Source organism: Thunnus thynnus, chromosome 19, assembly GCF_963924715.1.
Source record: "Thunnus thynnus chromosome 19, fThuThy2.1, whole genome shotgun sequence".
Classification (NCBI taxonomy): domain Eukaryota; kingdom Metazoa; phylum Chordata; class Actinopteri; order Scombriformes; family Scombridae; genus Thunnus; species Thunnus thynnus.
This window is the reverse complement of record NC_089535.1, coordinates 23,997,626-24,020,309: the sequence shown is the minus strand read 5'-3', so window position 1 is coordinate 24,020,309 and position 22,684 is coordinate 23,997,626. Positions and strand designations below refer to the sequence as shown.

The 22,684-nt window shown below is 40.4% G+C and overlaps 1 protein-coding gene across 6 annotated transcripts; it reads left to right on the top strand.

The window, feature by feature from the left end:
- The first annotated feature begins 290 nt into the window (after positions 1-290).
- akna (AT-hook transcription factor) lies at positions 291-22,653 on the top strand. 6 transcript variants are annotated; one of them, XM_067574628.1, is made up of 24 exons: positions 291-391; positions 744-868; positions 6,288-6,932; positions 7,306-8,077; positions 8,201-8,504; positions 10,771-10,845; positions 12,691-12,847; positions 13,092-13,213; positions 13,318-13,377; positions 13,458-13,576; positions 13,690-13,861; positions 14,452-14,621; positions 14,879-15,043; positions 15,176-15,425; positions 16,058-16,164; positions 16,440-16,684; positions 16,913-17,063; positions 17,778-17,921; positions 18,215-18,354; positions 18,697-18,816; positions 19,151-19,267; positions 19,453-19,551; positions 20,125-20,269; positions 21,309-22,653. In XM_067574628.1, the coding sequence occupies exons 3-24, from the start codon at positions 6,545-6,547 to the stop codon at positions 21,583-21,585; spliced, it is 4,299 nt and encodes a 1,432-aa protein (XP_067430729.1). In that variant the 5' UTR covers positions 291-391; positions 744-868; positions 6,288-6,544; the 3' UTR covers positions 21,586-22,653. The 6 variants fall into 6 exon arrangements, with proteins under 6 accessions (XP_067430729.1, XP_067430730.1, XP_067430725.1 ...); XM_067574629.1 differs by having other exon boundaries at positions 7,303-8,077; positions 16,440-16,657; XM_067574624.1 differs by having other exon boundaries at positions 7,303-8,077.
- Positions 22,654-22,684: the final 31 nt, after the last annotated feature.

Here is a 22,684-nt window from a genome sequence, read left to right as displayed (position 1 = left end):
GTCCCGCCCCTGAGCAGCCTTTTAACCAATCACCACTCAGTTTGGGCTCCAAGCTTTCTGTAGAAGTGTCAAGTTTTTTGCCCTGAATTTTGCCTGGCAGGCAACAGCATCCCCATCAAACTCCACAAATTAAATGTTTATATCTACATTAAGGTCATAAAAGTTTAACTTTAGAGTCGTGGACACTGCTTGGGAAAGGGTATGATTTGTACGAGGTCTTTTAAGCAGGTGAAAAAAAAAAGCCTGATAGACTAAACTCAGGACATAACTTTGTCTATCATGCAGTGCCAGCTAAATCAGTGCCACACTCCTCTAGACTGATAATTAGCCTCTTAAATATCACAAACCCCGGCTTTCTTGGGAGGAATATACCCGTGTAACACCTTCAAAAGTAAAGTGCCAACATTACGTATTTGAAAGTCGTGTTAATGTGGCTTATTTGCGTTTGTTTTGATGTCCACGTTAGGAGTAAAGTGATGGTAACGTGTAACGTAAACCCAACTTTTGAAACTGGCACTGACTGTTAGCTAGCTTACAGTTACCAACCGTTTTCTCTAACGGTAATGTACTCCGCAGTTTATCATGACAAAAAAAGTACATACGTTGACGTTATAACACAGACTTTAAGTCAGTGGTTAAACGAATATGTAGGCTTGAAAGTGTTTGAGGAAACCTGTCGGCGGTGGTTTGTTGTGGTGTGTGTGTGCCATGGTGATACAGGGGTGGGTCTTTTCTCTTTTTAGTTTTGCGGTTTTCAAGGCAACCGACCCCTGCTGCTGTGAAGTCTGCCAGTGAAATCTCTACAGTGTCCTGAAAATCGTGCTAGCTGTATCGACGAAATAAACGAAGCCCTTATTTATGCCATAAGGTAAGTGTGCAACGTGATGCTGTTTATAATTCGTACCAAACTTATGTTATTTGAATTTGTATGTGTGTATTGTCCTCAGAAACGCAAACATATTGGATTTTTTTCTTTAGCCCACCAGCCAGACTGGTTGGACTTGGTTAGCAGTTGATGGTGTTGAGCAAGTCTTTCTTGAGTTTACAGTACTGGAACTTGTTGTTGTTGCAAGTGACATGTGTTTGTCTACTAACAGCATAGTTAGTCACAGTAATTAAAAGAAAAAGTGCATAGTTGCTGTGTCTTCTCCTCTAATCCCTGATTTCCTGAAACTGGATTGGAAAGAGACTGCTGTTTTAGGTCACAGTATATCTAACAGAATGTTTTATTACTGGGCTCTTATCTGCTTTCTCATAGTCTGTGCAGGAAACAATTTTGTGTAAAACACCAGCATGGCCAGCCACACAGATTTTTAGAATACCATATGACCTCTGATTTATGTTTAATATAAGATTGATTATCAGCAAAGTACCTTTACATAACATGCTGTCTGTAGCCAAAAATTAACAACACTTTGTGGAGTACCAGGGCAGAATTCTCCTGAGTATTCCCGGCAATTCGGTGATATGTTGCCTATTTTGGTTATATTCAGTAGGGCTGGGTGTCATTTTCAGTTTTTCAATACCACTGCAAATACCTAATTTTTGGTACCAATACAAAATTATATTAGGATTATAAGTTTTTCAACAAATTCATTTTTTCCCATTTAACAAAATAAGCAAAATTTCTCAAAGCAGCTTGTAAGAACACAATTAAACACTTTTTTTTTTTTGCAACTTTGTGTTAAGGACACATTTCAGTTGGTGCCAAAAAGTATTGAAGTTAAATACCCATGCCCTATATATTAATCAGTCCTCTATGTTTGCAACTGCAACTGCAATTATAATAAAGCACTTGTTTCCAGTCAGAGGCTTTACAACTTGTTGAAAACATTGTACATCTTGAGCTGCAATATGTTGACACTGTGATTTGATTTTATGAGTCTTGCAATAGTAAGAAGAACAGACGTACAGAAGAAACTATTATTTGTAACACTTTTGAAAATGAAATTGTTTTTGTCAGTGCCAATGAAGTGTACATGTTCAAGTCAATGAGACATCACACGAAAATTAAATACCACCTTGTGTAATCAGTGCCATAATATTAAGATTTTTAATTTAAGTTAAATCAGGGCTGCAGCTAACAATTTTTCATTATTGGTTAATGTGTGGATTGTTTTATGATTGATCAATAATTGTTTAGGCTCAAAAATATCAGAAAGTAGTTTTTTTTTTTCTTTGTTTTTTTTTTAAATGCCTACCTCAATTTTCCAGAGCTCAGCTGACATCTCCTAAGTGCTTTGTTATTTGATTTACAATGACATCAGCTCATGAATTAATCAACAAATCATTTTAGTATAACTGGACAATTTTACTTAATGATTCTTCTCATCACTCTCCTCTGCACTGTGTATCGTGTGTACTCAGCTCTCCCTGTGCCTCCTAAGAAGATTAGCTGTCATATCTTAGTCACTAGTCCATCCTAAACAGCTCGCTGTAGCTCTGCCAGCCTCTGGGGCAGCTCCAGGTACGCTTATGTTGACTTTGCTCAAAATTCAGCCGGTGTCACCCTGTGAAAAATCATGTGGTGTCCCTGTTGGCTGGGCTGATTGGTTTTGTGACAGCTCTGCTGGGCCTGGGAAGATGATAGAGCTTGCTCTTTTCCCTTTCTCTCATTCTGTCAGTCATTTTCTCTGTTGCTTTCTCTCTCTCTCTCTCTCTCTCTCTATCCCTCATTTCCACCTGACAGTCACGTGATTAAAGCCCTGCTGTTGTCTCACTGTCTGTCCATGAGGAGCTGAACTAGCTTTCTGTCTTAGATGTACACTGTTGATCATTGTCTGTTTACAATATGTGAAGCCCCCTGTAAGGGGTTTAGAGCAGCTTAATTCCCCCCATCTGGCAGCTGAGATAAATCCTCAGTTCCCCTGGGAAGGAAACGGGAGCATAGGCAGAGCAACAGGTGAGTTGTTTCTTTGCTTTATTCTTATCAAAGTGAAGCACTAAATTCCAACAGTTATGGAAAAGCTAGAAACGTGTTGAATTTGGAAATGGTTTTGGTTTCACTAGAAGTTTGTTGCTGCCTGAGACTCTTCTGGATTTGCTCTGGATATAGTTGCTGTTGGACGAACGTACTACACATGCCTAACATAGCTCTGTGTGTGGAGCAGGAACACACCACCAACCACAACTAAAAAAGATTTGTAAAAGGTGGCCAAGCTGGCACTGCTGGTGCAGCAGAGATGGAAGAAGTACCCTGTACTTAAGTAGATGAGGAAATACCACAATACAAAAATATTCAAAAGTTCTTTGTTCAAATGTTACTGCAGTAAAAGTTTTATTAGCAAATATTTATGCAAAACGCCTCCTTTTAGAGTATCATATAATTTCAATAGGTGGTACTTTGGTACAGTTTTCAATATTTAGTGTTTTAGACATATTTTGGTTGGGACCAGAAAAGCTCCCAGTCATATTATATATACAGTAACAGTATTGATGTTGTAGCTGGTGCTAACAATGCTTTATATTCTATAAGCTCGTCATATATATTGTATGTAAAATCCTGGGCAGGATAGGTGAGGTGATTTACATGGTGTTCATAAGTGCATCTCAAAATTGTACTCAAGTACATGAGTAAATGTATCCAGTTACTTCTCACCGTTGTTTACACAGACAGCAGTTCATAATGAATCTGTCTATTTGTCTTCTTCCTCCTGGCAGGAGTTTATTCTCTATCTGTAGTCTTTTGAAAATCTTGTGCGTGTCATAGTGTGAGCTCAAACTCTTTCTATTCTGAAGTTATTGTTTGTCTAAATCTTCCTCTCAACTTGTTCATTTGCGGAGCTGTGTGCTCTCATTCCTTGTGGTCTACTTTAAATGCATGGTGAGCTTGCCATGTTGGCCAGGATGCAGACACGCTGCAGATTTGTGTATGAAAGGATTGTAGAGAGAGCACGACGTGAGCCTTTTGTTTGTTTCCAGCACAATCAAAACAAGTGTCTGTGGATGCACGAGTGTCTTAATTTCTCTGCAAAAAAACAAAACATACTCTCCTGATGTGTGTGTGTGTGCGTGTGATTGTGTGTCAGACACTGTAAGAAGCACCAGACTAATAATCTACTTGCGGTAATCTGGGATATTGATGAAAGAAGCTAAAAGACAAGGTGACCACTTTTCGTAATGAGAATCTGTACTGCATGTCTTGTACTTTTATGCTTCTCTGATGATGACTTTAAATGCATTCCTTGTTAAATAACTGTAATTAATGCATAATCCGTACCACAGCCAGTTTGTCAACTACCATCAAAGTAATGTTGCATCAAAAAAGTGTGTGTGTACAAGTGTCAGGGGAATATACTGTAATTAAAACTATAAAACACTGATTACACTATGTGACATTGGTGCACAAGCAACCACAGCAATTCCTCAAGTTAATACATAGATGGATGTCTTTTAATGACGTTTGAGAATTTGGTTATGTGGCTTGTAAGTACATGAGCATGTAGAAGTTAATAGATGAAATGGGTGAGGCAGAGTAGCTGTTACACAGTACATTAAGACTTGTCAGAGATGTTTTATTGCAGACGCTGAAAGTTCAGGTCTGGTTCATGTTGTGGAGTTGCCATAGTGAGCCATAGTGAGCCATAGTGAGCGTTGCAGCTCTAAGCAGATACTTTGGGGACTTGATGGCACATTGTGAACTAGTAGTCTAATCTGATATGTTACATGTGTGATGTTCTTATCTGTAATATGTAAATATGGGCAGGATATGTTAGGTGAATTACATGGTTTTGGCTGATTTGTGTTGGTAAAAACTGAATGGTGGGACCTGATAACAGAGGATTTGAGTGGGGGGCAATAAAATGAATGCTCATCTGTGGTGTAGACCGACACAGAGGTCATGTCACCGTGGAAACAAGTCTGTTAGTGCTCACACAAGACGTCAGAATAAATGTAACAGCTCCCACCATAACCTCATTGTCCAAGTGCAAGATGAGTAAAATAACAATAATAAAAAAAGAGAGAGGCAGCAAATACTCAACATTTGATTAGCTGGAACAAACAAGTATTCAGAGTTATTGGACGATTAACAAATCAATTAATTGTCTAATAATTTGAGCATTATTCTGTTTTGAACTTTTGATATGAAATCAAAAACCCACACTGATCAGCTTAACAACTGACTTTTGATTTCAACAATGACACACAGACACCATCACATAGACACTACTGCAACTACAAGCTTTTATGAATCAGTAACCCCATGATTTTGTTTGTTTGTTTTTTTAGAACAACCTCTAACTCACATTTTGTTGTTTGCAACAGCATTCTGTCATCTATAATAAATGATTCAACTACACTGGTAAAACAGTTTGTCAAGTTTAAATGTTCTGAAAGGGGTGTGTGCTGATGCTGTGTTTACAGTACGCTATGAGGACATAATCACTCAGTCTGCTTGATCCACTTCCCCGGCTTTGTCTTAACCTGATATGTTCATTTGTGACAATACCAAATGTTCATGTATTTCAATTAAATGGATGAAATACATCAGTGTGCAGTGCTTACAGTAGAGTGTGTCGCCAACCAATAAAGTTTGTAAAGGTCTTCAAAAGTTGTCCAGATGCACCTACAACAACACATGATGGAAGCCAAATGAATGCTTGAAGGGTACAGCTGACCTTAATGATTGTAAATGAAAATCACTGTAGGCCTGGTTTCAACCTGTCTTGAGGAATCATTTTTTGTTTTTGTACAAGATGCCAACATTTATAATTTATGCTTTGATTGCCATGCATGATATTAACTTTTTGTTTGAAATTATTGCCTTTGCTTATTGGAGATTTTCATTCTAGTTATTGCCCCCCTAGGACTTCACACAGCAGCTGTTTCTTGCTGTTGGAGGATGATGCACACAATATTTATTGAGAGATGCAGATACTACAGTTAACTGATTGTATGGAGTGTCTCAAGTCTCAAAGATTGTGATTTTTGAGTTATAGGAATTAGGAATCATGTTGTCATTTTCTGGCTGCTGTTCTGCAGCAAATTTACTTTGTCTGTTGTAGGGCTGCAACAAACGGATATTTTCATTTTCAATTAATTTGGTGATTAATGGAAACATTGTTTGGTCTGTAAGATGTCAGAAAATAGAGTGCTGAAAATCACAATGTTCTGATAGTCTGTTGAATGAAGGTGCATGTTATGATGCACACTGAGTACCAGTATATTCTTTTTATTGACTTATCCTTATTTCTTTAATTGATTTCTTTTGTTTGACAGTTTAATGCTTTAAACTGTTATTGATATGAAACATCTGGTCTTATTTCAGGGGTTATCTTGTGTTTCAGGAACTGCAGCCAAAGACTCCCTCTTGCCCAAGACTGAAGACTCGCTGATGAGTCCTCCTCAGCTGTACCTCTGGACTGTTACCAGCTAAATGACATGATCTGTAAGCTCTGAGCTTCTGTAGCCATGGCTTTAAAAGCAGACCTCACGGCAGAGTCAGAGCAACAAGAAAACATGCGGAAGGTTCCCATGCCTGGCTGAGACAGTAACTGAGGTCAGAGCTGAGACTGGAGGGAGGTAACATTTGGCTGAAGGCTTAATGGAGATAAAAAAGAGCACCACAGCAGGGGTTATGTTCTGGACCCCTGCCCCGGTCCGCACCTCACCCACCAGCTCTGTAGTATCTGAGGACGTGTGGGAGGATGAGGATGACGAACAGGCAGAGAAAGCGGATGACTTTATTAGCCAGATGGATGAGAATGGCATCATTGGACTGGCAGAGGCACTGGAGGACGTGAGACTGGAGGAAACTTGTGATTTAGACGCAGAATGTAATCCAGCGTGGTATCTTAGAGCCCTCACCCCAGAGGAGGCAGACCCTAGTGGGCGTGAGATGGATACACCGCCTGAGGAGCTGAGTTACAACCTGAGTGAACATCTGTCCCACACTGAATCACCAGGAGAGGATGTACAAGTACTGTCACAATGTGAGTCTTTGATTATGCATCATCTAATGTCTTTATGAAAATGTCATTTACAGATTAAACGAACTATAATGTGTTAATTAGCGAGCTGGTGGGTGGATTTTGTTATCATGCATCCTGGCTAGCTGTTTCTCCCTGTTCCAGTCTTTGTGCTAAGCTAATGGGCTGCTGGTGTTAGCTTCATATTTATTATACAGATACATTATGACATTGGGAAAGATCTTCTCATATAACTTCCGTCCAGAAAGCAAATAAGTGTATTTCTCAAAACGTCAAACTATTCCTTTAAAGCTAGACAAGGCTACTGCTTTGTGGGAGACAGTTTATGCCTGCACTGTGTTGAAAGCATTGTTTTCCCATTTCCCCATCCCAGTAGGTGATGACACTGTGGGTATCTTGAGAGCACGAACTGAGGATGAGGAGGTGAGGCAGAGGAAGGAACAGCAGTACCTCCTTGAGAGGGATGAATACCTGGACATGACAGAGGAGGAGAAAGATGGAGAAGAAGAGGTAAAGAGAGGTTATAGAAATAAAAAGAAAATTGAACACATTAGCACATCAGGAGAGGTTAGAGCTACAACTGGCTTGGCTGGAAGCTACATTAACAAAAGAGAGAATGAGAAGATCAGCTGGACACAGTCTTGCAGTGCTCATCTGCCAGCTGTAGAACCTGCAGTCTCCAACCATCACTGTCCAGTATACCAGTCTACCTCACCTCTCACATCCTCCACCCTCCCCCACCTCCTCCACTTTACTGCTGAGGAAATAGCTTCCGCTCCGGGGATTGAAGCTGAAACGTTGCCAGATATGGGCTTCACAGAAAGTCTTCCAGAATCACACAGCAGCTGCATGAGTCTCAAGTCCAGTCCTCGCTGTCCACGAAAATCTGAAAGGGGGGAGCTGAAGGGGCTTCAACCAGCAGCTGTCTTTACCGAACCAAATCAATACAGTGGAGTCAGTAACGGGCCTTTAAAGTCAGATAAGCCCACTCCCTCACCGAGGAAGATGAGGCAACACTCTCCTGAAGCTACATATTCAAGGACTCATGCCCTTAGCCCTCTCAGGGCAGACTGCTCAAAATCCAGTCCAAATGGAGAGCTAAATACACCCAGAGTCAGGACCAATGCTGATTTACTGAATGAATCCAGGTAAGGGACTCTTAGCCATGTATCTTCACCAATCCTCATGTTACCTCCTCATCCTAAAACCACACATTGTTTGTAGCTGATTTAAAAAAAAAGCATTTAGCATGAATTGAATTATGTTTCCAGATCAGGGGCTCTGAGTCACCGGACACCAGACTTCTCCAAGGTGGAGCCCAGGGTCCGTTTCCCCAAAGGTGGTTACAAGCCCCCCAAGAGCAAGCGCTCTTCCAAGATGGAGTCCTTGTCACCTCAGCCCCCCTTAGTTTTTAAATCTCCTGCTGACATTGTGAAAGAAGTCCTATTGAACACCACTGATGGACCTCCTGCCCCATCAGACTGTAACAGACCACCAGCCAGTGCCCCCAACTCCACTGTGCCTCAGGACTTCAGATGCCGCCAGCAAGCCACCACACTGCTTGAACAGCTACAGGTACTGGTAGAGACTGACAGTACATCCACAATTAACTGAAAAACCATTTGGGCCTGCTTAATTATTGTCACCCAGACACTGAGCTTATTTAAATACGGTAAACAGAGAGGATGACTCTTAAAATACCAGCCTCGTGTTTTTGTGTTGGTGAGGAGCTTTTAGAAAACAGTGATGGAAGATGGAATGATGATTGAAAGATGGATGAAGATTGTGATTGACAGTAGTCTGGTCGACATTGCAGAGCAACAGTGCAGGAGTTACTGTTGGCCTGGTTAATAGGAAGTTAAGACATAATCAAATCACTTTTTTACGCTTGTTCAGTTGTCTGACAACAAGAACAGACAGAAATGTCAAGGACAACAACTAAATCAGAAGTTTGGCTGTATTGAAACACAGTGCAGGTGATCACGCAGAGCAGGAGGGCACAGAACAGAGGTTTAACCAAGTCAGCAGAGGAGCCAGATGTTCTGTACCACTCCTTACAAGTGTTGGCTGTGATGCACAGTTTTGTCATTTGTCAGCCAAATGAGGAGGGTGAAGAGATTTGGCTGATTTCCTTTAGGTGTTTCAGTATGGAAGAGATTTTTACAAAAACAGCCTGAAAACACCAGTATGGATGCACAATGTTTTCAGATAAATTAGCCCATATGGTTTAGGTTTTAGTTTCAAAAGTTGACAATGTCTCGCAGGATGCTACAATGCCAACATTTTCACAAGCTGTGCATAAATTTGAAGATGAGGAAGAAGATTAAGATATATAAATTAAGAAGATTATGATACACTGTCAGGATTGGCATTTATAGGCTCTTTCACGTGTCCCCATTTCACTCTCAAAATTGTAGTAATTTTTGTTGTCACTTTGGCCCAATGCAGGCCTTCTTCTGAACATGTGATTGTACAGGACCCAGAGTTAGTACATGATTTTGATAAAGCACTGTTTACACACACTGTCTAAGTGAAACAGGATCCCTAAAAAACCTGAAGGGAATTCCTAGAAATATCTTAAGGGAAATCTTCTGAAAGGAACGTCCCCTTTCTCTTTTACTTTAGAAGTTTCAAATTTAGCCTTAATATTCAAAACAAGGTGCTTCATGCAGCTTGCAACACTTCACAGGCTTTCATGCTCGTTCCCAGAGGCAGCAGTATTCCAGCTGTCCCACTTTACATCCTCCCTGTTTCTGTAGCAACCCTCAAGTCAAACAACTAAACATGAAGTACTGAGCAGGGAAGGCACACTAATGTTTGTTTTATATTGAATATGCTGGATAGATTTAAATAACTGTGGTACCAAAAAGAAGAATGAAGATTAGGCTTCCTTCATTCTGGTGCCTGTTTTTTCAAAGACATTTTTAAGGGGTGATTTCAACCAGAAAGTGTAACTACAATAACCAGATTCCAGTGAATTTCCTTTCTGTTGAAGTCTTGGATGCTGTAAAGATTTTTCCCCCCGCAAGATTATCAATATAACCACTCCCTTGTGTGTTTTGGCCTATATTCCAGTATTCCATCCTTCATGCTTTATTCTTAATCAGTCTACTGCACCAAGGCTGTTACAAAACTTTGAAGTGAGACTTAAGTTCATACTACAGTGATTTTGATTTAAAGCGGAAAGTGGAATAAGGTCTGCAGATCACTGACCTTGAGATAATATTAGTAATAAATTCTCACTTATAGTGTAATATAGTAATAATGTATGAGTGACTCTTCCAGGACGGATTAACTTTGCTTCTCAGGGTGAGATTTTTTGTAAATGTACAGTCCACTACTGGTCTGATTGGTCTATGATTTAAGTTTGGCCACTGCACAAGTCCTATGCTGTATGAACATTAGTGTTATGATGATGATGATAGAGTATCATTACATTTAGTCAGCATTTAAATGCTGAGAATGATTTTCGTTGTTACCTGCGTTACATCAGTGTAATTATAACATCTCTACTGGAATCTTTTGAATGGACCAGTGTCTTAAAGAGCTGGCCACCATGTACACTACATAGCCAAAAGTATATGGTCACTGACCTGATTTGTTCCCATTCAGGGTGTCCACATACTTTCGATCCACTATGTTTAGGTGTACTTATAAATTAGACCTAATAGTGCCTAAAGTCTGCTCCATTCTCTTTGTCCTCTCATTCCTTGCCTCTCTTTTTTTTGCCAAACTTTTCCCTTTCTTTTTAATTCTTCCTCTTCACATGCCTCTTGTGCACCTTCTTTTTCTTCTCTTCTCTTCCCTTACCTTACTTTCTTATTTCCTCTCCTCACTGCAGGAGGACTACAACAGACTGCTGACTAAATACGCTGAGGCAGAGAACACCATTGATCGTCTGCGCCTGGAAGCCAAGGTAGGTAATCTAGAAATCAGGCTTTAATTTGTCACTATCTAACAGTTTGCAGTAGTTTGGGGTTTTAAAAAACTTGCGAAATGTTTTTTGCACTCAATTTTAAGTCAATATAACACCTCCAAGTTATTAGAAAGCTTCAAAAAGAAGGACAGTTAATTTTTCTTCAAATACAGGCATTTATATGAAATTATCATTCACTGTTGAGTACTATGAAACAATTCAAGCTGCGCAACAGAAGCCAAAATAAGATCAAATGTGCATCAATAAAAATAATAGTGCATAGAAGATTCTAATAAAAACACATTAAACATGAAGGTTTATAAAATATAGTCACAACATTTCTAATAGAATAATAACTCTTTGTTTCAGATCTATATTCAAATATGAATGAGCCTGTTGTGTTTTTATTTCCAGATCCAGACAGTCTCAGCACATCAGTGACAGAGCAGCATGTCAGAACGAGTGATTAGAAATCTCAGAAAAGCGGGATGTGAAAGAAATGAAGGAGGAGTGTTCAAGTGTTCTGAAGTAGCTCCTTTAAAACATTACTGGCCAATTTATGTCGGAGCAGCAGTGTGCCACAATCAGCACCAATTAAAATCAGCTTATCGAGCTCCTCCGCCTCTCCTCCATCTCCTTCACCATAACGCTGAACCACCATCTGTCTCCCTCTCCCGCACATAGAGTCACACAGGCAGAGTGAGAGGAGGGCAGTGGGGGTTAGACCCAACTTTAAAGTGGAATTACACTGTAATGTATTGTATTGTGTAATACACGCTACATCTCCTCAAGACTCAAGCCAAGTTCATTTTAGTGAATTTTGCTCCCCAACCCCCGCCAGTCCTAACAACTTTTCTGGCGCAAACCCCAGACATGACGAGTTACATTATGATTTATGCTCTAAACTTAGACCATTCTATCTTTCTGACCCATTTTTATCAGTGTCTTGCATCTTAACTGTGATAAATGGGAAACAATCTGCAAGTAATAGCAGGGGAAAAAGACAAGAGCAAGTTAAGTGGTTGGGTGAAATACAGCTCATAAGGTTTTATGTATTTTATGTGTGTGTGTGTGTGTTTTATGGGAACTGTTGAGGTCAGTTTAGGGTCATTATGATTTACTGCTCAGAGGGCTTATCATTCTCATTTTCATTCATTTTGTGTGTGTGCGTGTGGGAGGGGAGGGAGGGCAACCGCTGTGCATTTTACCCTTTTATCACACAGTCCAGTCCAAATTCATTTAGTGTCTTTTCTGCACTTAAGACGACCTCAATGACCTCCTGGTGTGTTGATATGACTTGTTGTTTAATGAAGCCAAGAAAACAGAAAGTGGAAACATAGGACAATAAATAGATGGGGATTTACTGGTCTGCTTTCTCTGCTGGGTCTGAATGTCGCGGTTACTTGTCTCAGGGAATATGAAACATTTCTCATTTAGTTTAGTTAATCCAAATGAAACTGATCATCTCTAATTTTCTGTTTTTCTCAAGTGGTATGATTAGATTTTTTTTCTGCATAAATATTCAGAAAGAGAAACCTGTTCTATTGAATAAAATTCTAACATGTTATATAAAGTATTCTAGTCGTCAGTACCAAATGTTCAGGCTGTACCTCAGCGTCACCTAAAGTCTCATTTCTAAAATAAGATACCCAGTAAAATTAAGTCTTGATATGTGACAGTAGTTGGAGTCACTCATATCACTGTTCTTGCAGAAGGGAAAAAGTTGTTCCAAGATATGACCATATATTTAGAGGTTAAGATGTGAGTGGGGGGATAATGATAATGGATGACATAGATCATGATATGGATGACCATATCACATGTACTTTTACACATTTCCACCAGGTGAACTTGTACTCTGACCCTCCAAAGCCCGGTCACTCCGTGCAGTCAGGACTGAACAAGGAGGCTTCAAAGTTCATGACCCTGGATTTTCCTCAGGCTCAGAGAGCGGACACCAACTCAGCTTCTCTTCATCCAGATAGACACAGCCCTCACCAGAGTACATACATCCCATTCAATGTCTTTGCTGTCACAATCATCATTTAATATATTTTATTATATCAATCAGTGAATCAGCTTTCCCTCACCCATCTGAGTCAACCTGGTCTTCTGAAGGCTGATTCACTGTACAGTTAAATATATATACACAAATAAATCAACTGGCTTTCATCTATCGTTCAGCTGCTGCTTACAACTCCCATCATATAATTGTTCTTTCCTCTGCACGTCTGTCAAATAAACAGGAAGTTCTGCTGCCCGTCCTTCATCATCTGCCTCCATCTCTTCCACAAGAAGTCCAGGCCCTCAGGTGGGACAGCAGCTGACCAAGATTCTCTACAATCAGGCTGACAAGTTCCTCCAGCAGGTAGCTGAACTATTATCACAGATGTGCTGAAAATCCTCAATGATTTACTTGATAACATGATTTCATCAATGTAACCAGAGGATTTTTGTGTGTTTCTCATTTAGCTGCAGACTTTTGAGGACCTTCTTAACAGTGAAAAACTCAAACCTTTTGAACAGATGAAGGTAAGAACAACAAACAGTTGAAGTCTGTAATCCCACTGGCCACCTCATATTTGCACTAATGAACTGATGCTCTCTTTCAGGGTCTCTCACAGCTTGTTCAGGGGCTGGACTCTTTAGAAAGGGGCTACCTGTTAGCGAGGGATGAGCACAAACTCCTGCAGCAGCGAGGGACAGAAATCAGCCACTTTGACCCTGAACGGTGAGAGTGATTACATTCTATATTATGTACTTAAATGCACACTATCTTTTACCTGTTTTGATTATGTTTGTCTTCATGTACTGTATTTACATGTATGTATGTGAATGTATCAGGGAGCTGGATGGGCTCATCTTCCAGTGTGGCCTTCGTATGGATGAGCTTAAGGAGCAGGTGGAACAGATGCGACAGGACCAGCCCATCTGTGAGCCTCCTCCCTCTCCACCTCTTCAACCTGCCACTTCATCTGTACCCTCTGAGGGGAGAGAACCCCTGTCTCACCCACAGGTACCACCAAAACCACTGCGCTCTGTCTACATGTACACAGCTACACAGTGATTATGGTATTAATGCACAGACGACTATGTTGTGCACCTGTTCAAGAAGCTTGCTATCATGTCTCTGTGTCAGTACCACAAAGACACGATCTGTGTATTTATTGTACTGGATTACTAAAGTGATTCTGAATAGAAATATAAAATAGGATATTTATTTGTAAATGTTATATATAGAATGCCTATAGAAAAACTGTTTTGTATTCCTATTAGGAATCATTGTGTAAGATATTGAGGATATTTTTGACATTTTTTCCAGTCCAGTCTTGTCTACCTCTTACAAGTACTTAGTAGAGACAGATGCTGTTGTTACTGATGTTGAAAATTATATGTTCATTCATGTTGAAGTCTTGAAGTTTTGTTGAATTGAAAATTATAATGTGGTTTTCTTTGTTGTATGATCAGTCAGAACTATGTCACTGTAAGAAGAATGGCAGCCACATCATATTTTATATCGTGACTCTACTTTTGATGGTCTGACACACTGTTTCTATAATGACTGTTTATTATGTCATACTAATCAAGGTTTGTAACTCCTTCCAGAGCCCAGCTGTGCCTTTGCTGGTTGATCCAGGAGAGGCGGCAGTGGCGGAGGTGAGCTCAGTCAGCGAAGAAGAAGAGGAGGATGAGGAAACTTTAAATTCTGTCTTCCTCAAACCCCTGAATGGAAAACACAGAGGTGTTGACCAAGACTTCACCACACTAATAGATCAGTAAGTGGTGATGTTTGTGTTTTAAATTGTTTTTTCATTTTGAAAAAAAGTTCACAGCACTGGAGCATGTGTCAATCAATAAAAGATCTTCAGTCAGTTTCTCTGCTGTGGAAAGATTTTTTATTAAAGTCATGACATGAGACCCAAATGCTTTTGATTATTTTGTGCACTGTCAGAAGGATATTTGGAAAATATTGAGCTCAGCATACAACCTGGAGCTTCATTTTTTCACTCTGAATGTTTTTACTGTTGTTTAGCTACCAAAGCTTCAAAGAACTTCCCAGACTCCTTGACCGTGGCCTGAGAGAAGGAGCTCCCCTCTCTGCTGCTTCAAGAACTGACCTGCAGCCTGGAGAAAAGGGCAAAGAGGGACAGAGTCAAGAAACTGGAAATATGGAAGTCCAGAGAAGTCTTCCTCAAAGGTTAGTTTCATCAGTAAATGCTGGAAATTACTCTTAAGATCTTTGCTTTGTTCTAAACTTGCCTGGTCCTGATTTTGTTGAAGCTAATTTCAGTTTCTTTACAACACTAAGATCTCTGATTGTCTCTGACAGGCAAGCTGAATCAGACCGCCAGGACTCTCCTTCTATTCCTTCTAGCAAACAACGGACCAGCAAATCTAATCTTCCATCATGCAGGGCCTCCAGTCAGTCCACCACGCTCCCCGTTCATCCACCCAGTAGCAATAGGAGGTTAGAGATGGGAAAGTCCCACAGTAGCAGTCTGAGCAGTCTGGGAGAGATCACTGCATCAGATAGAAGGAGCTCCAAACTACAAACTGGGACCAGAAGAGTGCTTTCTCAGGTCAGTTATATTGTAAACTGTCTGGATGAACAAAAGACTTTCATTGATTCTACATGGATTTCATTCAAAAAATGTGACATGATGTATTTGCTTGTGTGCAGAATATAATCCTCGGAAACTAAAACAATGCTTTCTGTGGTAATTCATCACAGGATTCCTAGCTTTCAGAAGTTTAAGCATTTTATTCTGTTTTTTCTGCAGTCAAGATATTGTGTAACATCCCATTAAAATAACTTTAAAACAAGCTTGTTCCTGAAATACTGAAATCTGTTTATTTAACAAAATCATATTGATTATGACTGTAGCTACATGAACTTCTAAACCTAAAAAGTCTGTTTGTGTATATATGTTTTGAACTAAGAGACCTTTGACCTCTATGGAAAATGAAATTAAAAATCTTGATCCTGTCTTCACTTGTGCAAAAGAACATTGAAACCACATTACCCTGCCCCTCCCCTCCCCTGATATTTTTTAGATGAATTAAGAGGAGGATGGAAAATCTGGTTACACAACCTATTTAATGAGATTTTTGCATAAACAGATGTGGTTTGTTGATTCCACAAATAAATATGTAGTATGAAAAAACACTGTTGTGTTGGATGGTGTGTGATTTTCTGTGTTGTGTTCACCAGGATGGGATCATCTCTCCGGAGACCGACAGCGGGTTTGTCGGCTCAGAGAGCAGCCATCCGACTCCTGCAGCAGCTCCCAGTCCTCTCCACCAGAGGGCTTCAGAGAGGTGAACACTGCTTGTTTACATCACACATACAGTATTTATTGCACCATAAATCTCACCTCATGTGCCTTCCCCCACCTCTGTAACACACACACACACACACACACACACACACACAGAGAAAGCATTCAGATGTCTGATCCTACAACTCCCCTTAATCCCCTGACACTCCTGTTTTAACTGTTTTCATCAAAACCTTTGTCTTTCAGTCCATTTCTGATCAGGTCTTGTATGTTTTCTGTCTTTGTATGTTTGAATTTTCCTCCATCGTGCACCAGTGTTTCAGTCCCTCAGGAGGTGAACTCAGGGAAGCCTCAGACAGGCCCAGTATCAGCACCACCTCGTGCTTCCTCACCGTCACACAGACGCACGGCTTTGGAACCCAGCAGAGGCTCCCGGCGGAGAACCAGACATGTGGAGAGGAGACGCACCTTCTCCTGCTCTCCCCAGCGCTGGGTCAGTCAGACAGACCAAACCAGGGCTGACAGTGGAACCAGTGAGTTTGGGCTGGAGAGTGACTGCAGTGAGTCTCCAAGTTCTATCCATCAACAGAGATTGTTGTTTTTTTTAATAGATGCTCAATCATTTGAAACACTTACAAAATAACAATAACAAAATGTTGTTTTTTTTTATCTATGAAATCAATACTAAGGCCTGTTGTCTTGTTGTTTTCACTGTCACCTTGAATTTCCCTCACTGATGACTGACTAGTTTTTTCTTTCATTGTGTATTTAACCTGCTCTGACTGCAGTTCACACAGTGTCTGAAGAGGGACAGAGTGACCAGTACACCGAGTCCATCGATTCCTTTCACAGCTCCTCCCCGAGCTCCTCCCCCGCTGCACGGTGTCACCATGGTGATTCTCTTACAGCACTGAGCTCCAGTCAGGTGGCGAATCGCAAGTGAGTATGTAGCAGCAGCTGCCTTAGCGATAGCTGTGCAAACAAGGCCAGATTTATGTCTCCCTGCAGAGACTCCTACATGGGACTCAAAGTGAACAAGCTGTGTTGCCACAAAGTATGAAGGCAGAATATTATAGAAAAATACTGCTAGAGCTAAGAGCTCAGGTATCTTCCTGTACCTGCTCTCTGTTGATTCTGGCAGCAGCTTTGATTTAATCAGACAAATCATTTCTAAAGGGTGAGAATAATATTTTCAGATGAAATTAACTGCTTAACTGGAAGTTTACCCTACGACATCAAGCTTCAGAGCTCATGAAATGCGGAACCATCCTTAATGTTTATATCATCATATTCTTTTATGTATTTTATTACAGAATCGGCTGCTAGTGAATGTGGTTGCGTATTAGGAGGTACTCTGTCTTGTTTCCTGCATGGCGTGGTGTTGCATGTCTCTTTGCAAAGAGTGTGTGTGTATATGCGTTTGGATTGACACCTGTCACCTGCATTTCTACTTGAATTCACCTGTCTGGTCCATCGTTGACTTGAATAGTTCCACAGTGCAGTAGGTCAGCGGTCACATTTCCTGGTGTTTGACTTTGGATACGTGTGGTACTGAAAACAAAAACATATGTACTAAATACAAAAACCACCCCCAACTAGATTGTTTCATATGATTTTAAACATCTGTGGTGTGCTTCTGTGTGTGTTTCTTAGTGATGCAATCCAGACCCTGCAGGCCGAGGTGACCAGACTGAAGGACCAAATAGAAAGCTGTCTGAAAAATAAGAAACCTGTCAGCTCTGTGAGAGCAGCTCAGGAGAACTGCACTCACCAAAACACCTCTACACCTCACATCAGGTTGGTTTGTATCTTCCAGATGTAATTACACAGTCCATATGTCCTACTGCAGCATTGCACAGGCCACTGCAGGCTTGTGTTTGATTTTACAGCCACACAAGCACATAGAATCCGTTTATCTTCAGACTGAAGCATCTGCATAGAGCTTGGACGCCTGCAGCCTGCCTCCTCCATGGTTACCTTCTGTGTATGCAACCTAAAAACTGCCCTATACATATATACTGTACTTGACTAGTTATCTGCTTTTTTTGTACATCAGCTTGTTCTTAGTTTGGTCTTCTCTCATTGCTCAGGTCTGGGGAGCGTCGGCGTGACATTAGTGGGGGAGGAAGGGAGAGATGGACGGTTGATGAGGCTGAAGAGTCCACGCTGAGACGAACAGCCAGGAAGAAATCAGCTCCTGCACACAGACAAAAACCACAAGCTGACATCTGTAAGAACATCCGAATTAACTCTTGACCCTTAATTCATAAGTTTGCCTGAAAGATGGTGTTTAATATAGTATGTATATATCCTTCAATTAAGGATGAGGTGAATGAACCTAATTCTTCATTATCATTTATACATGAGCCTTAAATGATAATGCATTATATGTTTTCATCCACAGTATTTAGTCCAATGAGAATAACACATAGGACTGTGACTAAATGTTGTGTATGTTAAACACTTTTACCTGTACATAGATTATATATAGACACATATGCTAGCACATTCATAAAAAGCATGTGATTTTAACAAGTATATCATTTAACGCATGTAATGTTTTTGTTTTTAGTGACAGGTTCACAGCTGGAGCCCTCCACACCCCGGCCTCAGCCTCAGGTGTCCAGATGTACTCAAACATCTGAAGCAGCACGAGACAGCCGCTGTTCACGCAGCAGCAGAACACACCCCAGTAAGAATATCCATCCTTCCACCACAGACATTTGATTCAACATACTGTATGGCCTGTGCTTCTGTCATTGATCATATACAACACTGTTAATGCTTCCTTCAGTCTCTCTTAACCTCACCAGCTTCCAAATAATGTGTGACATTATGACTACTTATGAATTTCTACATTGTTCATGCTAACTAAAAACCAAACCAGTTCAAAATATGTACACGCGTGTGTTAAATGAAGTATCAAGATTACCTTCATGTATTTTAGATGAGAATCTGCCAGAAGAGGAGCGTATTTTTTTCTTAGGCCTCACCTGTGTGTGTGTGTGTGTGTGTTTGTGTCGCAGGGCAGGATCCTGGTGTGTCTATACAAGTGTCTGAAGCAGCAGATGAACCTGACAGCAGAAGAGGTCGAGCTCCTCTTTGTCCTCAGTGTTTGTCATGTCACCGAGGGCGATCTGAAAGTAAGGAGGCTCTTCTCAATCTGAGCAGGAACTCTGTGTTTGCGTTCAGGCAAAAAGGATAAAATCCACTCTTTTTGTATTGAATCATTTGAAACCAGTGTTGCAGCTTTGTCATCATTGATTGTCCTGCTTGAGTTGTTGATTGGCCTCATTCAGTCCTCTTTCTATCTGTCTTTTATTATCAGAGCCAGTTGGTGGCAACAAAGAGTCGACCCACTCACCCTCTCGCTTACGTCACTGTCCTCTCTGTGGACGCCTTGAACCGTACAGAAGCACTGAACCAGGTGAGACGAGACAATTAATCAACTGACGTGACCTGGACCCAGATAAGTGGCAGAAAACTGATGGATGAATTAAACTCTGAGGAGAGGTTAAACGGCTTGTGCAGCACAACCCACTGTTGCACTAGTCTCACTTGTAGGTTATAGATGTGTAACATCAACTGACAGCCTACATGGTAGCACTAATGTTACTGTCCACAGCAGGCAAGAAAAAATATTCAAGATCTTTGTAAATGAAATTTAAGACTCTTATTTTGAGCGAACTGAATTCAAATCTTTTAAGACTTTTTGAGACTCAGATACTTCCTCAAAGATTCTGCTCAGACACTTTTTTTGAATTTTAAATGCTTATTGTGAGGTGTGTGCAGTTTTCTGTATCGCTAAGTCTTTGCTCTGTATGTGGTTGATGATGTCATTAATCTATGACTTGTCAAAATTTGAGAGTTTGTTGTTCAGTATCAGCAGCACAAATTTCTCTACACTCACTGTACTCGGCACATAAATCAGTTCAGTCTGCAGTGAATGAAATGAGCTTAATTATCTGAAGTGCAGCTTTTGACCTGCTGTGATTCACAGACTGTCGCAGAGACTCAGACTCCCCCACATGCACCAACCGCAAACCAGCCAAGTCCCTGGACAGAACAGCGAGGTGCAGATACTTTGCAGCTGCAGCTCCTCCTGCGCTGCTGCAGTGCACACCAGTGTGCCCACCACCACTGCTGTAAGTCACCTACACACACACACCAGACATATGATGGAGTACGACCATTAGGATGATTTCATCCACTAATGGTGAAATGAAATGAGTGAATGAGCCAATGAAATTTCTCACATTGGCTCATTCACTCCACTCAGCAAACAATTCCACATTACATACTAGTTCTATACAGTATACAGTATATACTACACACTAACTGTTGAAGTATATTGCTTCTGCAGTTAATATACAAGAAATGAACATAAATTTGACTCGTTTGAAATAAGCCACGCCTGTGCAGAATCGTTCACTAGTGATCACTGCACAATACATGCAGGTTAGATTTCTGTCTGATTTCATCCCAACTACAAAACACAAAAATTGAGCATTGATTCACTGTATACACACGGCAAAATCTACTATAAAAAATAATATTCAGTACATTCTGAATATTACACACTTAAGAAGAGTGACCAAGTGTGTGCACATCCAGACAAATTATGTGTGTGTGTGTGTGTGTGTATATATATATATTTTTTCTCTCCCTCACAGACCATTGCCCTATGATGTGTGTACAGAGAGACAGAGTTTTGCGATTATAGGCTAGGATTATTTTACCAGCATGTTCACATTTATATTAAAGCCTCTGTGGAATCTCTGTAAATGAATTGATTATTAGAAAGTTGTCAATTTTGTTTTACCAAATGACCACCATATGGTTTTAAAGGCTGTCATATCAGCATTGTATTTTTAAAAACATTTTTGGGGGAATTTCAGGTGGTTCTATTTTCTGGAGTACTCATTATATACATTATTGTGACGCCATCTTGTGGTGTTTGTTTTCCCTGCTGCTTGCTGACCAGCAGGTGATAATGATTAGATTTGATTGTTGTCTCTACATGAAAGACATCTTTCTCTTTTACATTTGCCTGAGGAAGATCTTACAGATCGAAACGTTGCCTCAAAAAAGAGAGTAAAATTATTTATTGGGAGCTTAACAGTGTGCAGATCTCACTCCCTTGTATACTTCATTTCTTTGCCATCATCCCTACCTTCTCTTTAGGTTGTACTCCGGTCCTGTGATGAACTCCTACCAACCGCCCCTCTACGTGTCTCCTAGCAACAGCACAGGCACATCCTCAGGGATCAGAGGTCGCAAGGAGGTGAGGGGGAGGACGAGACGCTCCCTGTCCGTCGATACGCAGCGCTCCATGGACAGTTCTTTAAACAGAGCCATCAGAGCAGCTCAGCACATGAAACACACCTCCAGACACATGGCCCGCTCTCTGGCTGCAGGACTGCACTACCAGGAGCTGCTGTCTCAATCCTGCAGCTACTAGTCAACTATATATCACCCTCAGTTCAGCTGCAGAGTGAGGCTGTCAGGATCACCGGCTGCCAACAGGACTAAGTGCAAGAACAAAGAATAAAAATCTGAAATCCTTCTCTTTGTAACTTCTCTTTGGCTCCTACGTTTGGAGAAAAACTGACGCTTCTTTTGCTGCGTTTTTAATTTAATGACATCATTACTGTATGTCTCAGGTGTCCAAACATGAATTTGTATCTTTAGCAGGCATAATATTTATTTCAAAAGATGTGCTGGCATACGTTGAAAAGATAAACTAACTTCCTAATATGATGTAGTACTGTAGATCAGTTTGATTGGAAATGCTGTTGATCATATTGATTTTCAAACCCAAGAAGTAAAGAAATTAGTTTCTTTACACCATATGACAGAGTTTCAGCTGTCTGGATGTGGCAGTTGTCCTGAGTTAATACTCAATTATTTTGAGGTACTGATTATGTGACTGTGCTTATTGATCATGTGAATGTTTTTTAATCTTTTCTAGTTTATATAAATCTAATAATAAGTTCAGCATTTCAGTGTTATTTTAGTTGCAACTTTTTTTTCACCTCGTTGATACAGTGACACATCGTGCTGTAAATGAAACGCACTCGCTCATTCTACCTGTTGTGATGGACTCGGACTTCAAAATTAGTTCACGTCTGTTTTATTCTACATATTTCACAGATTATGGAAGTTATGAATGTAATTTAGTCAGTATTTTTTCATAAGCTTGCACATGTGTGTGAGCCAGATGTTTACAGTAACTGAACAGCTTTATGTGGATCAAACATCCACACAACTCAGCACTGCAGTCATGAACGCCTTTAAACATCAAGGCTGATGTAGATCCATCTCTACAGGTGGGACTGCAAACACACAGGACAGTTTCTACAGATCAGATTATACGGTACATACTGAAGAACTGTGGATTTTAAGTGAATTCTGTTTTTGTTCTAATCCTTTTTTACTTTTGTACCATTATTTCTGTATTTTTTAATATTTTGCAGGGAATCTTCTCAGTTGTCCCGAAGGAGCCAAATAAAGGTGAAAGTGAACATTTTGTCTCAATGTATTTTTGATTTTATATTATA

Coding starts and splice junctions, on each gene's coding strand:
- akna (XM_067574624.1), top strand. CDS start 6,545: ATGGAGATAAAAAAGAGCACCACAGCAGGGGTTATGTTCTGGACCCCT. Junction 13,378..13,457: donor AACCTTTTGAACAGATGAAG/GTAAGAACAACA, acceptor GCTCTCTTTCAG/GGTCTCTCACAGCTTGTTCA. Junction 13,577..13,689: donor AGCCACTTTGACCCTGAACG/GTGAGAGTGATT, acceptor TGAATGTATCAG/GGAGCTGGATGGGCTCATCT.